The sequence below is a fragment of the Artibeus jamaicensis genome, unplaced genomic scaffold (assembly GCF_021234435.1).
Source record: "Artibeus jamaicensis isolate MK-2021 breed Jamaican fruit bat unplaced genomic scaffold, CSHL_Jam_final contig_233, whole genome shotgun sequence".
NCBI lineage: Eukaryota > Metazoa > Chordata > Mammalia > Chiroptera > Phyllostomidae > Artibeus > Artibeus jamaicensis.
The window spans coordinates 60,333,906-60,351,159 of record NW_026521486.1 but is presented as its reverse complement, the minus strand read 5'-3'; the positions used below and the strand labels follow the sequence as shown (position 1 = coordinate 60,351,159).

Here is a 17,254-nt window from a genome sequence, read left to right as displayed (position 1 = left end):
AAAAAGACGACCTAAAGTTAAGTGAGTCAGGCACACACTCTCTGCACCAACAGTAAACACAAATCAAAGCAAACCAGAGTGTCTGGTGTTTCTGAATTAATCTCTCTTTCGCAGAGATTGCAGAGATGTCAGACCGCGTGGCTGTGAGCAGGACTCAGGCATTACCTGACTGGTTGCTCAACAGGCTTGCAGCGTGCGCCCCTCAGCAGCCTTACTCTGGCACAAATGACTCATTTTGTCTCCCGAGCCCAGGCTGCTAAGGACACTGATTAATGAGCCTTCCTAGCTGGCTGTGAGTGGGGCAATTCAGGTCCTTCATAATTTTAAGCTGCATGAAAAGATGGACCTTTACTTCCCTCCAGGAAAGTTGTCAGTGAGGAAAACCAGTGTTTCATTTGAATTTCCTTTATGCTGGGCTTTGTTTCCACGATTCAGATCTTATGTAATTAGGTAAAAGTAGCACTCATCCAATCTCGGTCATGTGCTCTAAGCTCTGCAGGCTAATTTATGTTCCTTTTGTAGCACGGCAAGGTTCCCATGTCACAACCCCAACTTACCAGCACGGGGGATTGACAGCTCTGTGTAAATGCGTGTGAAAGATTCCCCACAAAGCACAAGATACTTCAAAAAATGGCAAAAAGTTCAAATGGCCTTTATTGGGAAGTACTAGTTCTTCTGTGGCACTACTTGCATAAATATTGGTTTGCCAGAAGACAATAAATCACAAGGTGCAAATTTAACCTCAGGTATGAAGACAGAAGGAAATTAATGGCCACCTTTAAAATGGTTTATTTAAGGGCTAGCACACAGATATTTCTGAGCTCAACGGCCCCAAAAGCAGCATTTTAGGTGAATTTAATAGGCTGAGGCAGTTAGGTTCACTGTTAGGTTCTAACAATAACAAGGAATTAAATAATTTGTACGTATAATAATGAGAAAAACAAAGAGATGTTCTAGTACATCTATCTGGATGGATCTTAGCCTAGTCTTGAGATGAGATACCAGCTGCTGTTCCAGATAAGGAAGGAACGAACTGCTAGCAACTCTCACTAACTATTAATAGGTTGACTTCTGTGAATTAAGCCATTGTGTTTTTTCCTAGTTAATTAGTAACACTGTATAAATATATACATAATGTTTCTCCTTCTACTGAATTATCATGTTAGAGTAAGTGAAGAAACTGAGTCTTAGCCTAGGAAGCTTTATCTATTCAGTTCAGATACTAAGCCCAGAGAACATTACTAAGCATAAAATAAAATTATTATAATGCATCGACAAATTTAGAGCTCAGAGAGAAAACCGCCATGTTTGCAATGAAGCCGAAATAATTTTTAGTAACAAAAAATATACTAGAGTACTAGAAAAAGAATTCAAAAAAAGCTTTTTTTAATGAAAAAATTAAAATGAGCAAATAGATTTACATACTAGGAGACTCATCACAGTATTTTATATCATTGTAAAATCACTGAAAACAATCTAAGTTTCTAAAACTAGGGAATTTATTAAATATAATAAAAAACATTATATGGCACCTAAAATCTGTATTTTGAAAATATTTACTTACATGGGAAAGCATTAATAATATTAAACTTAAAAAGTGGTTTAAAAAGAGCAAATACAGTATGATAAAGTTTTTAATGACAGATTTCTTGAGACATAATTTATATGTCATATAACTCACACATTTAAAGTGTACAATTCAAGAAATCCAAGAGGGCAGAGGAGTAAGGGGAAGCTCCACCAACCTTTCCCAGGACCAAACCAGTTACAACTAAACTGTAGAGCAATCATCCTGAACGTGCAGCTGAACACTAGCTGGGAGAGGCCAGGCAGAGAGAAGAAATCACTTCACCACAATGGGACTGGTAGAGAGGGAAGGAGCTGTGAGAGGGCTGGCTGGGCTCCCGCAGGCAGTAGCTGAAGTTCCAGAGGGAATTTCAGCAGCCAGGGTGGGAGGTTCCCCCTGAGAAATGTGGGGTCTAAACTCCAACCTGAGCTCCCCAGCCTACAGCACCAGAGCCGCAAAGGAACCCAGATAACATCCAGTAATGAAAAGCAGCAGAATTTCTGTTTGCCACGGAGAGATGGCTGGAGACACTGAGAGCATCATCAAAGGCCAACGCACAAAATTTCATTTGCAGCCACTCACTCTGGGCTCCTGCAAGGGAGGACAGAGTGGACTAGGACACTTGACGAGAGTAAGGGGTTGGTAACTGTGGAGAGAGAACTGAAGGAATAGCCAGCAGGATCCCTGTGCCTACTCATTCCCCACACTGCAGAAGCCATCTTTCTCAGGCAGAGCACTCCTCTCCAAGTGGCATCAGCCTGAAGGGAAGCCATAGCCCTGCCTGCAGGAATTACTCTGCCCTGTGATGCTTAAGCCAGGTTGCTGATGACAACGTAAGGCTATATTTATGATTGGTTTAATAATTAAGACTGAAAATACAAAGAAGCAGCCAAATGAGAAAAAAAAAGAAACAAGCCCCAAATAAAAGACCAAGAGAATTCTCCAGAAGAAGAACTAGATAAAATGGAGGCAAGCAATGTATCAGATAGAGAGTTTAGAGTAATGATTATAAGGAGAATCAACAGCATGAAAAAAGACAGAAACCATAAAAATGACCAGTCAGAAACAGAGAATGATATCTGAAATAAAAAACACATCAGAAGGAATAAACAGGAGGTCAGATGAAGCAGAGGATTGCATCAGGGTTTGGGAAGACAAGGTAGAAAAAAGCACCCAGGCAGAGCAGCAAAAAGAAAAAAGAATTTAAAAAGTGAGAAGAGCTAAAGAAACATTTTGGACAACATGAAGCATAACAACATCCACATCATGGGAATACCAGAAGGAGAAGATAATAAGCAAGGATCGAGAACCTATTTGAAGAAATAATGACTGAAAAATTCCCTAGCCTGGTGAAGGAAAAAGACACACAAGTCCAGGAAACTCAAGAGAGTCCCAAACAAGTTGGACCCAAAGAGGCCTACTCTCAGACACATCATAATTAAAATGACAAGGCTTAAAGACAAGGAAAGAATCCTAGAAGCTGTAAGAGAAAAGCAGGCAGTTACCTACAAGGGAACACCAATTAGACTGTCAAGCTGATTTCTCAACAGAAACATTTCAGGACAGAAGGGAGTGGTGTGAAATATTCAAGGTGATGAAAAGCAAGGACCTACAATCAATGTTACTTTGCCCAGCAAGCCTATCATTTAAAATTGAAAGAGAAATAAGGAGCTTCCCAGATGAGAAAAAGCTAAAGGAGTTTGTTAGCAACAAATTTTAAAGGGCTTGCTTTAAGAAGAAAAAGAAAAAGAGAAAAGAAAAAAAAGGGAAAATAGTCAAACAACAAAATGGCACTAAATATGCATCTATCAATAATCACCTTAAATGTAAATGGCTTAAATTCTCCAACCAAAAGACACAGGGTAACTGAATGGATAAGAAAACAAGACCCACATATATGCTGCCTCCAAGAGACCCACCTCAGATCAAAAGATACACACAGACTAAAAGTAAAGGCATGGAAAAAGATAGTTTATTCAAATGAAAAGGAAAAAAAAGCTAGGGTAGCAGTACTTATATCCAACAAAATAGACTTTAAAACCAATGCAACAGTAAGAGACAAAGGACACTGCATAACAAAAAAGGGAGCAATCCAACAAGAGGATATAACCCTAGTAAACATTTACACACTGAACAAAGGAGCACCTAAATTTCTGAAGCAAATATTGATGAACAGAAAGGGAGAGATTGACAGAAATACATAGTCAGGGTTTTGACACTCCATTGATTTCAATGAATATATTTTCTAGGCAGAAAACCAATGAAGAGACAGTGGTTTTAAATGACACATTAAATCAAGTGGATTTATTTGATATCTTCAAAGCATTTCACTCTAAAGTAGCAGAATACACATACTTTTCAAGGGCACATGGAACGTTTTCTAGGACAGACCACGATAGGACACAAAACAAGACTCAATAAATTTAAGAAGACTGAAACCATATCAAGGATATTCTCTGACCACAATGCTATGAAACTAGAAATAAATCACAAGAACACTGAAAAACACATGCAGATATGGAAGCTAAATAACGTGTTATTAAAAAATAAGTGGGTCAACAATGAGATCAAGGAAGAAATCAAAAGAGGACTTATGGCCAAGATGGAGGCATAGGTAGATATACTTTGCCTCCTTGCACAACCAAAAAAAGAACAACAAATTTAAAAAAAAATCAGAACTGCCAGAAAATTGAATTACATAAAAGTCCAACAACCAAGGAGTTAAAGAAGAAACATTCATGCAAGACAGAGTGGCGGAGATGGGCAGTAGGGGTAGAGAGGACATGTAGCAAGGTGGCAGCTGGTGGACTGGCCCAGGGTCCAGCCGCAACGCTGTGGCTGGCAGACTGGGTGGTCCCACATTTACGTGCAGGAACAACTGGGGAGTGAAACAGACCACACAACTCAGGGCTCCAGTGTGGGGAAATAAAGTCTCAAAACCTCCGAAAAAACCTGTGGGGGTTGAGGTGGCAGAAGAACTCCCAGCCTCACAGGAGGGTTCATTGCAGAGACCCATGGGGTCTTAGAACACACACAAAACCACCCTGCTGGGAATCAGCACCAGAAGGGTCCAATTTGCTTGTGGGTAGTGAAGGAAGTGACTGAAAGCTGACTGAGAGCTGAGCAAGCAGCATTGTTCCCTCTCAGACCCCTCCCCCACAAATAGGGCCACAACACAGTGACATGGGTTGCTCCATCCTCTTGAATACCTAAGGCTCTGCCCCTTGCCACATAACAGGCACACTGAGAGAAAAAAAATGGCCTAAATGGGAAAAAAAAAAAAAAACAGATCAAAACTCCAGAAAAATACAACTAAGCAATGAAGAAATAACCAACCTATCACATGTAGAGTTCAAAACACTGGTAATCAGGATGCTCGCAGAAATGGTTTAGGATGGTCATAAAATAGGGGAAAAAGTGAAGGCTGTGCAAAGTAAAATAAAGAGAACCAACAGTGAAAGGAAGGAAACCAGAACTCAAATCAACAGTTTGGAGCATAAGGAAGAAATAAACATTCAACCAGAAAAGAATGAAGAAACAAGAATTCAAAAAAAAAAGAGGAGAGGGTTAGGAACCTCTGGGACAACATTACATATTCCAACATCTGAATCATAGGGGTGCCAGAAGGAGAAGACGAAGAGCAAGAAATTGAAAACTTATTTGAAAACACAATGAAGAAGTACTTCCCCAATCTGGCAAGGCAAATAGACTTCTAGGAAGTCCAGAAGCTCAGAGAGTCCCAAAGAAGCTGGACCAAGGAAGCATACACCAAGGCACATCATAATTACATTACCCAAGATGAAAGATAAGAAGAGAATCTTAAAAGCAGCAAGAGAAAAGGGGACAGTTATGGACAAAGGAGTTCCCATTAGACTCTCAGCTGATTTCTCAAAAGAGACCTTATGGGCAAGGAGGGAGTGGAAAGAAGTATTCCAAGCCATGAAAGGCAAGAACGTACATCCAAGAGTACTCTATCCATCAAAACTATCATTTAGAATGGAAGGCAGATAAAGGAATTCATCATCACCAAGCCCTTATATGAAACGTTACAGGGACTTATCTAAGAAAAAGAAGCTAAAAAATATGAACAGCAAAATGACAACAAACTTATATCTACCAACAACCAAACCTAAAAAAAAACAAAAACAAACAACTAGAACAGGAACAGATTCAGAGAATAGAGATCACAGGGAGGGTTATCAGCGGGGAGGTAGTGGGGGAAGAATGTGGAAAAAGGTACAGGGAATAAGCATAAATGGTAGGTACAAAATAGGGGGAGGTTAAGAATAGTATGAAAAATAGAAAAGCCGAGGAACTTACATAGATGACCCATGGACATGAACTAAGGCAGGGGAATGATGATTGGAGAGGGGTACAGGGCAGAGAGGAATAAAGGAGAGCAGAAAACAGGACAACTGTAATAGCATAATCAGTAAAATATACTGAAAAAAAGAAATCAAAAGATACCTTGAAAGAAATGAAAATGAGGACGCAACAATCCAAAATCTGGGGGATACTGGGAAAGCAATCATAAGAGGGAAATTCATTGCATTATAGGCCTGTAGCAAAAAAAAAAAAAAAAAGTTCAAATGAACAATCTAACTTCATATTTAAGGGAACTTAAAAAGGAATAACAACGTCCAAAGTGAACAAAAGGAAGAAAATAATAAGGATAAGAGCAGAAATAAATGAAATAGAGTCTAAAGAAATGACCAGGAACAATGAATCTAAGAGCTGCTTCTCTGAAAAGACAAACAAGACTGAGAAACCTTTACCTGGATTTATCAAGAAAAAAAAAAAAAAAGAGAAAGGATCCAAATAAATAAAATCAGAAACAAAAGAGGAGAAATAATAATCAACACCACAGAAATACAAAGGACTGTAAGAAAATATTATGAATAACCATATGCCATCACCAGACAACCTTGATGAAATGGATAAATTTCTAGAAACATAAAATCTTCCAAAATGAAATCAGGAAAAATCAGAGAATCTGAATAGCCAGATTATACCTAGTGAAATTGAAGCAATAATTTAAAAAACCCTCAAAAGCAAAAGCCCAGGACTGGATGGCCTCACAGGTGATTTATACCTAACATTCCAAGAGGAAATAACATGTCTTCTTTTCAAACTATTTCATAAAATGCAGGAGGAGGGAAGGCTCCCAAACTCATTTTATGACGCCAGCATTAGCCTAATTCCAAAACCAGATAAAAACATTACAAAGAAGTAAAAATTTAGGCCAATATCCCTCATCAACACAGATGCTAAAATTCTCTACAAAGATATTAGTAAACTGAATACAGCAATGCATCGAAGACATCATACACCATGATCAAGTGGGATTTATTCTGGGAATGCAAGGTTGGTACAACATTCGTAAATCAATAATTGTGATTTACCACATAAACAAGATGAAGGACAAAAACCCCCTGATCACATCGATAGATACATTTGATAAAATGTATCTAAAATGCTATAAAAAGCATTTGATAAAATCCAGCACCCTTTTATGATAAAAATGCTCATCAAAGTGACATTACAGGGACTATACTTAAAACATAATAAGGCCATATATGACAACAAACAAAACCCACTGCCAGCATCATACTCAACAGGCAAAAACTACAAGTCTTCCTGTTAGGATCAGGAACAAACAGGGATATCTGTTTTCACCTCTCTTATCCAACATAGTACTGGAAATCCTAACCACAGCAATCATACAAGAAGAAATAAAAAGGACGCATCCAAATTAGAAAGGAAGAAGTAAAACTGTCTTTACCTGTAGATGACATGATACTGTACATGGAGAAACCCCAAAATTCCATCAAGAAACTACTAGAACCGATAAATGAATTTAGCAAAGTAGCAGGATACAAAATTGGTATCCAGAAATCACTCACATTTTTATGGCTGACTATACCATACTAACAATGAACTACCAGAAAGGGAAATTAAGAAAACAATCCCATTCACAATTGCTACAGAAAGAATTAAAATACCTAGGAATAAACCTAATCACCCATGTAAAAGACTGGTACTTGGAAAATTAGAAGACAATGAAGAAAGAAGTTGAAGGAGATACAAATAAGTGGAAGCAGGACATATCTTGTTCATTGATAGGAAGAATTAACATCATTAAAATTTCCATACTACCCAAAGCAATCTATAGAGTCAGTGCAATTCCTATCAAGATTCCAATGACATATTTCACTGAAGTAGAACGAATATTTCAGAAGGTTATGTGAACCCACAAAAGAGCCCGCATCGCAACAGTGATCCTGAGAAAAAATAAAGTTGGAGGAATCATGATATCTAATATGAAACTTTACTAAAAGGCCATAGTAATCAAAACAGCATAGTACTGGCATATAAACAGATACATAAATCAACTGAACAGAATAGAGAGGCCAGAAATAAACCCACACCTTTACAGTCAATTGATATTTGACACAGGAAGCAAACACCTACAATGGGTTAAAGATAGTTTGTTCAATAAATGGTACTGGGAAAACTGGACAGATATATGCAGAAAAATAAAACTAGACCACCTTATACTACATACATGAGTAAATTAAAAATGGATCAAAGACTCAAATGTTAGACCCCAAACCATAAAAAGTATAAAAGAGAGCAAAATCTTGGACATTGCTGATAGCAGTGTTTTATCGGATATACTGCCCCAGGCAAGGGAAACAAACAAACAAAAAATAAACAAATGGAACTACATCAAACTAAAAAGTTTTTGCGTAAAGGAAATCATCAACAAAATAAAAAGACAACTCACAGAATGGGAGAACATATTCGCTGATACATCTGATAAGGGGTTAATATCCAAAATTAATAAAGAACTTACAACGATGAACATCAAGGAAACAAAAAAAACCCAATTAAAAAATGAGCAAAGGATCTGAATAGATACTTCTCCAAAGAGGACATACAGATGGCCAACAGACATATGAAAAGATGTTCAATATCACTAATCATCAGAGAAATGCAAATTAAGACCACAATGAGATACCATCTCACACTTGTCATAATGGCTATGATCAATAAATCAAACAAGTGCTGGGGAAGATGTGGAGAAAGGGGAGCCCTCTTGCACTGTTGGTGGGAATACAAAAGTGGTACAGCCAATATGGAAGACAGTATGGAGATATCTCAAAAAATTAAGAATGAATCTGCCTTTTGACTCAGCAACTACATTCCTGGGAATATATCCAAAGGAACCCAAAACACTAAGTCAAAAGAACATAAGCACCCCTATGTTCATTGCAGCATTATTTATAAATGCCAAGATATGGAAGTAGCCTGAGTGTCCATCAGTAGATGAGTAGATAAAACAACCAAGGGACATTTACCCAATGAAATGCTACTTGGCTGTAAAAATGAGAAAATTTTACCCTTTGCTACAGTATGAATGGGCCTAGAGAACATTATGTAAGTGAAATAAGTCAGTCAGAGAAAGACAAATACCACATGATTTCACTCACATCTCACATGTGGAATCTGATGAACAAACTGAACTAACAAGGAAAATTGGGACAGACTCATTGATGGAGAATAGGATGAGGGCCAGTGCAGGGAGGGGGTGGTTAGGGGTGGAGGGATTGAGCAATAAAGAAAACGGGCTCATGGACACAAATAACAGTGTGGGCATTGCTGGGGGAAGGGGGCATAAGAGGACTAAGTAACAGAAATAAATTCAATAAAGATTAATTTTTTTTAAAAAGCATACAATTTGATGATTTTAATATATTCACAGGTGATCAATCATTATCTCAATCAATTTTAGAACATCTGACAACCTCAGAAAGAAATTTCACATCCATTAGCAGCCATTTGACATGATACAATTTTTATTAAAAGTATATGACTGTGGTATATACCTATAATGGAATATTACTTGGCAATAAAATAAAGTACTAATAAATACTACAACATGGAAGAACCATAGGACATTTTTCTAGGTGAATGAAGCCAGTCACAAAAGATCCTGTATTATATAATTTCATTTCTGTGAAATGGCCAGAATAGGTAAATTTATACATAGAAAATAGATTAGTAGCCACCTAGTCCTGAGGCTGGTGATGGTTATGAGTACATGGGAAGTGTTTGCTAGCGGGTTTCTTTCTGGAGTCATGAAAATGTTCTAAAATTCATGGTGGTGATCTGTGCATAACCTGTGAATATACTAAGGTGTACTGCTGAGTTGTATACCTTAATGGATGAATTTTATGATATGAGAATTATATCTTGAGAAGGTGCTTTTAAAAGTGTATAGGTATATGTACAGAAAAAATCTGGAAAGACATTAAAAAGCTAAACATTATCTTTGTGTAGAGGAATTATAGGTGATTTGTTTTTCTAGTTTATTTCCTAATTTTTCTACAGTGATCACATATTAACTGCACGATAAACAGATGCTTTTTAAAAGCACTGATTATCTGAATTATTACTTTTTAGGTATGATAATGGTGTTGTGGCTATGTTGTACATATGAAAAAAAAGAACAGAATCCTCATTTTGCAGAGATATATACCTACAGGTGAAGTGATGTGATGTCAGAGGGATGAAAGGGTACAGGTGGGATAATTTTGTCCAAGAAATGAAAACTGTTAAAGCTAGGTGACAATTTATACTGGGGTTCATTATTTTTTGTATATTCTTTTGTAAATGTTTGAAATTCTCTATAATAAAAAAGTAAAAAAAAAGGTCGATTCTGAACACAATGGACAGTACAGTTCTACTTCAGTTTTAAAAAAAGTTAAGTGTGCAAACGAATAGAAAAATAGCAGAAGAAAATGTAACAAAGTGCATACCCACCAATAATTCTCTTTGGGAAGAGGTACTATGCATAGATGATTATTTTCATCTATGTGCTTTTCTTTGTGTATTTTTCAAATATTCTACAATGACCATGTTGATTTTGTGATAGGTAAAAAAATCACCCCCTAAAAATGTTTCCTCATGTTCAGAGCAGTCACCTAAATAACAACACATAATGTAAGGTGAAGTGCAAATGTTTCGTCTGGGCTTTCAGCCCTCAGCCCTCAGCCAGCGGGGAGAGACGGTGAACTGCTTGAGTAGCTCTCCTAAGCAAGTCACTTGGACTTTTGCCCTAGGCAGTCTCAGAGCCACAATATACAAACACTCTAGCAGCTGCCCAGACTGCGTGGGCATAACCATTCACAAAACCACTCACAAGGTGGATGGTTTAAAAAAAAAATTAACCCTTGGGTGAGGAACCGAGATACCACCAAGTTTGCCACTTCAAATTTAGACTGCATATGAGTTCACCAGGTCTTCAGATAAGCAATTTTTAAAAAGAAATTTGCAGTGAACTGGAAAATGAATAGTGCACATTGAAAGAAAAAGAAAGAGAATACTAAGTCCAATTGTCTTTTACTATCAATACATATACTGCCAGCTTCCAAAGAATATGGTATTTAGGGGCATAATAATAACTCATCATAAAAAAAATCTTTCTCCAAACAATCCAAAAATAGGTAAACAAAAAGTAAGAGGTACTCCAGAGGCTTATGTAAACTCTTAGAAAAGATGAAAGGGGAAGATTTTTCTATACAAAATAACTGTCACATGCAATTACCTTATAAGGGAAGGTTAAAGGCAATTATGGCAATTCCAGGAGAATATGACATGAATAAAAACAATCGATCTCCACAAGAGCTCTCTCTCCCCTACAATTTCTAAATCTTTGTGCTTCTATCACGTACTAACTTACAACGCATTTATTTGTAAATACCTTAACTCCCCTATTAGATTTTTTAGCCTCTTACATACCAAAATCAAGTCTCTGAATCTCTAGATAATTTTGTACATTATAGGCAGTTAATCAATCATTCAAATGGTCAAAAGTATGTAATATTAATGAGAGAATATAATGATGAAGGACATATACCATTCTCAAAGATTTTATTAAAAATCCAGGAAAACTATAGACATATCATGGTCACATCAGCAAGAAAAAATGCTTACTTAGAGATGCCAGTAATAGCCAGAAAGTCCCTCTTTTTAAGAGATTGGATTTTGGAAGAAAAGGGGTTGTGATATATAGTGCCATCACATGTTCTTGAAACTATCCTATTCTGCAAAACTGTGTACTAAAAATAAGAGAACTTATAGGTAAAAGTAGGGTTGGGACAGACTGCTGAACACCTACAGAAGTGTAACCAGAGCACTAACAAAAACATCAGCAACACTGCTTAAATTACCAGCACAGTTAAATCCCTGCTGTTGTGTGCACCTACCGCCCTCCTCAACCCAAAGCCCAGGGTTCCTGCCTCTTTGGGATGGAGGTCCTGAAGGGTTTTCATTTCCAATGGAGACTATTCCCATAACGTTTAACCTGAGGATTATTAATCCATTGACTTTCACTGATTCCCTCCATTGTTTTAGTTAGCACAGGGATAAATGTCTTTGTAGCTTCTTTGTTTGCTCTTGAAACATTTCAGGTAAGGCACTGCTGGCATGAAAGAAAGATATTTCTGGAGATTTCTCACTTTTTCTTTAAGTCTTTGTAGATTGCTAAATCTAACTCTTTAATTGTGGATAACTTGTCTTTGTTACAAAACATTTAATATGCTGGACAAAGTCATGCTGGAACCAACACAACTTTTGGACTATACTAACATCATTTCCAAATGCATGAAGTAATGTAAACAAAAAAACCCCCCACATGTTTAGTGTAACGGACAAACTGGTAAGTGGCTAACCCAGGTATTGGCATCCGTGACCCAAGTTTATAGTAGGAGTAGTTGAACAGCTGCAATGATGACAGCTAGTAACACTTATTGAGGTTTACTATGTGCCAGGCATGGATTGTCTCATTCATTCATCACACAGACTCTATGAAGTGGATAAAGAAACAGATATTTAGGAAGATATAAACAGATATTACTCTGTCTAAAATCACAAAACTGATAAGTGGTAAAAGTAGTATTTGAACCTAGATATATCTGGCTCAGTGGCTTCAGCTTTTAATAACCACAATGATGGCCCTGGCTGGTGTAGCTCAGTGGATTGAGCATGGGCCTGCGAACCACACGATCGCGGTCCGATTCCCAGTCAGGGCACATGCTTGGGTTGCAGGCAGGTTCCCTGCAGGCCAGTTCTCAGCAGGGGACCCACGAAAGGCAACCGTACATTGATGTTTCTCTTCCTCTCTCCTTCCCCCCTTCCTCTCTAAAGATAAATAAATAAAATCTAAAAAAAAAAGAAAAAGTTTGCTTATTTAAAAAAAAATACCCACAATGAAATAGTATTTCTCATCCAACAAAACGGTGAAATAATTTTACAATAGTAACTGACAATGTAGCCCAATGTTCTTTATCCAATTGGTACATGTATAAACATTGATATGATGTATGTACCTAGAAGACCTCTAAGCATTGTAGAGTGCTTATTATTTTTCCAGATTTCAGCTTTCTGGATGGGATGTGAGGGAAATCTTTGGACATCGCTAGAGGAGAATTCCAGAAGTGTGATACCTCCTTTTCAGTTCTTTCCAGCTGGGTCAGAGGCCCACTGAGATGACTCAGATTAGGCAAGGGCCTTGGAATGGACACAGACACACTTCTGAAATCCAAACAAGACATCAGACTGTATGGGGTGGGCGTGAAGGTAATTATGACCAGGGAATTCATACCCAGCAAGAGCCAGGACTTTAGGTATGGGTGCCAACAAAAGAATTTTGGTGAAATTTTGACTCTTCATTACATTTACATTTAATAACCGTGAATTATGCACTTACTATGTGCCTGGAATTTAACTATGCCAAGTGTTGAAACTACAAGACTGAGTAATTCATCAAAACCCCATGGGCCTATGGATGGAGCTTAATTACAGGCGTTTCACTGAACAAACTGCCGGGCACTTTTCTTGGCACTTTCTATACATTAACTCATTTAATTCTCACAACCCTATTGATACACATGAGCTAATATTCTCCCTGTTTTATAGCTCATGAAACTGAGGTGATGGGAGATTAAGAAACTTGCCTAAAGTCACACAGCTGGTGAGCAGCTTGGACCTAGGATTTCTTCCTGGGCTGTTTGAGTCCAGAGCCTATATTCTTAACCTTTCCTCTGAACGAACTCTAGCAGAGGGGCAACAATGGGGTTAAAAAAAAAAACTGATGTAGGGGGATAAGAAAAATTATAGACCTAGGTACACAGTGGAACATTAATAGAGTGGACAAGGACTAATTCTGCTTTGGGGAGGATGGTATTCTGGGGGGAGCAGTTTACAGAACAGAATTCTTACTCTAGATCAGACAGAAGAGGGATCTATTTGATCTCTTTTCACATCTGTGCAGTCATCTCCTGCCGACCCTTCCCGGTTGACTTTGTATTTCAACAATAGCAAGCTGGGAGCACATCGTTTCCCACTTCTATGCCTTTGCCTGTGCTGTTTCATCTGCGGCAGACGCCCCGGCAGATGTCAATGGCGACAGGTGAAAGTGTGGGCGAAGGCGCGGAGGTGGGAAATGGCCCAGCATGCTTGCAGTCTGCCATTGCTGAAACACAATGTAAACTGGGCAGGGGTGGCAGGAGATAAATGCACAGAAGTAGAAAGAGATCAGATAGAGAAAGAATTCTATTCTAGGAGCTGCCTGTCCCAAGGAGGTTGTTTTTAGGAGGGCAACATTGAAAGAGGTGTTAAACAGTGATAGAACCCACCTGGTCTTTCCAAAGCTGCAGCATGAAACATGGAATGATGGGGGGGGGGGGCGCTAGGGCAAAACCGAGAAGTCAGAGCCCATAACAACAGTTTCAGGGAGAAAATGGTGGTGAGAATGGGGAAGGAGGGCTGAGCAGAGATTTTCTGAGGCAAAGTCAATAGTCACTGTTGATTAGGTGTGAAGTTGGAAAGCTGGAGTAGGAGGTTTCCTTATTAAAATAAAGCTTGATTCTAAGGAAAGTCCTCACTAAGTGATGTGAGTCAGCTTTAGACCCTCGCCTGGGAAAGTGGTCTTAAAGGAACCCTGCATTTTTAGATGTGTGGAACAAAACCGCAGTGAATACCTAACTGATAGGTAGGTAGAATACTGCTGATATTCTTTTCGCCGTCCCTCCTGTAGTGTCTAAAGCCCCCACTGAAGAAAACAGCAGTGCTTTGCTCCCCTGATGACTATCGGTTTCTTAATACATTGTCCACAGTCCCAGTGCAGCTCTGCCTGTGAGCTGCGATGCCCACGGACAGATAATCACTGCCTGCACCGCAAGAACGGTCATTTATCTCAGTTCACCTTATTTCTTGAAGTAACATCAAGATGGATAAATGACCCCACTCTGAAGATTTTTGGAGAAAACCAGAACCAAAAGCCAAGAAGAAGTTATATTTTCATGCTTATAACTTCCTCCTCTCCCTTAGCTGGTTGGTACCTGCCTTACTGCTTTATTTCAGACACTAAGTGGGAGGCTCTTGGGCTCTACGGAGCCTGAGCAAGTTCAGGAGCAAAGCCCACTCAGCTAAGGGCGAGGCCACAGCTGGGAGGGTGACTCATGCTGAATCCAGAAAGAAAACAAATGGTCTCAGAAATTTGGTGGTGGTGGCGGTGGGGAGGCTGCGTGGGCACGGGCCACTGCCTCTTCCAGGAAACTGGTTAGTGAAACGGTTCGAGTGAGAAAAGGCTAAAAATTAAAGTCCACTTACTGATACAAGAAATCAGATCATTAAATCTTTCCTTAGGAAAGAGGGGGTTTTCCAGCCCACGGAAATAGAGCTTCAAAACACCAGCAACTGAGTTAATATCATGGTTACTCTGGTCATCAGCCAAAGGATTTTCACCTAAAAAAAAAAGTCATATGCACAGTGTTTCATTTTCTGCCTCTGAGCAAAAATATGCTTTTACACATATACACACGCGCACACACATTTCTATATATATGTGTATCTTTTAATTATACTTTATAAAAGATTATATGGTACTAAAATTAAAATAATTGGTTTAGATATGCCACCCCATGATTAACTTAAAATAGTTGACTAAAATAGAGCTTTTTAAAGTCTTATGCTACCAAATAATCCCTTACAAGTTACCAAAATCTTAAAATAAAACATTGTGGGATTTAAAATTTTACCCAACTTTTTTTTTGAAGCTAAAATCTGTAATCTTAGTTTGACATGAATTCAAATACGACATTCTGTGTTTTTTAACATACTGGGAAAAAGACATGGAATGTATAGGTCTGTCTGGCTACTCTGTATGGATCAGCAGAATGTATCAGAAATATTATAGGCTTCACCTGATTGGGAACACCTACAACTAAATTAAATGTTTCCCAAAGTGGAAGGTGGTATTCACAGCACCTTTGAAAGCTGCCTTCAGCAGTGCAAGATTCTGAAGGCAGACAGGGCAATGTGAAAATGTGCCCTTAACTGTACCAAGGAATTTGTATAGAAAGCAGAAATTTAAAAATGTACCACAAATATGAAATTTTATTATTCCTTTATGGTAAGCAGTTTTAAAACATTAGGTAAGTGGCCTGGTGTCCACCTCCCTGAGAAATAGATAAAATCCTTAAGTTCAACCTAATATTATGCGGCCTTAAATCCAACTCCATTTTTTTATTCACAACACTGCTCTTCTGAAGTTCACAAACATTGTACATAGCATTTTAATTTTTTTTGCCTCTTGGGGCAGTTTATTTTCAAGGACATGTTTGTTCCCTTTTCTCTGCTCCTAGGGTGGGAAATCATTAAACACAAATTTACCAAAATGTTTTCTTTTTGCCCAGTGTGACAAAACCTCCCCCAAAGAGATCACAAACACATAACGAATATCAGGGGAATTTCCAAGGAAAAGCAGTAATGCCTGCGGTGGCTGGCACGGGGACCTGAGGCTCCACTGCGCTTCAGCTCGGCCTGAATGTGGCCAATGTCAGGGCCTTGGAACACTTAGCTGCTGACAGGGGAGGCCGCTCAGCTCTACACATTGTATCAGTCTGGGGATTTGCAACGGGGAAGCAATCCGGCTCCAAGTTTACTCCTCAGCCAAGGTTTCACAATTTCAAGGGTTCTCTGCGGAGCCTGGGCCAAAGGAAATGGCACCGGGAGAGGGAAAAAGTGGCCCTGTCTCCGCGCCACGAGGCCTCCCCCGCTGCACTCTCCACCTGACTTCCACGCAGACGGTGGGGGGGGGGAGGTGCAGATATGCCCAGATCATTATAACTGGAGAGCATTAATAACTAAGAGCCATCCTTAAAGAGTTCGGTATTTTCATGGATCACACCTAATCCTCACAGCAATCCTGGAATTTTGCAGATGAGGAAACTGAGGTCAAAGAAAGAGATGAGTAACTAGACCCAAATCACACAATTAGTAAATAGAACAGTCTGATTGGATTCTATGTCTCCCTGACTCAAAAGCATATGGTTTTGCTATCATAATATGCTAGTTAACAGTTTAGTAGGACTTATGTGACGGCCAATTGTGAGTAGGAGTAAGGAGCCAGCCAGTCACAGGGAGGGAGTGTGGGCATGGGACTGAGGGGAAGGAAAGAATTCCTAACAAGGGAAAGAGACATGAACCTGGGATGAGTCGCCTCAGACACCTGCTACCCAGGCCCGGAGCTGTGCCTGCCACTCTTCTAGGACCCTTCCTGTGCCGCCTTGGACACTCACGCTGGGGATGATCGTGGCCATTTCTAACCCTGGACACAAA

At 39.0% G+C, this 17,254-nt stretch overlaps 1 protein-coding gene across 5 annotated transcripts in view; it reads right to left on the bottom strand.

The window, feature by feature from the left end:
- Positions 1-17,254, bottom strand: part of SRGAP1 (SLIT-ROBO Rho GTPase activating protein 1) — a 277,168-nt gene that overhangs the window by 29,736 nt on the left and 230,178 nt on the right. For all 5 annotated transcript variants that reach the window (XM_053662053.1, XM_053662052.1, XM_037140307.2 and 2 more), the window contains one exon: positions 15,245-15,379. In XM_053662053.1, the coding sequence (XP_053518028.1) occupies positions 15,245-15,379 (135 nt within the window). The remainder of the gene's footprint in view (positions 1-15,244; positions 15,380-17,254) is intronic.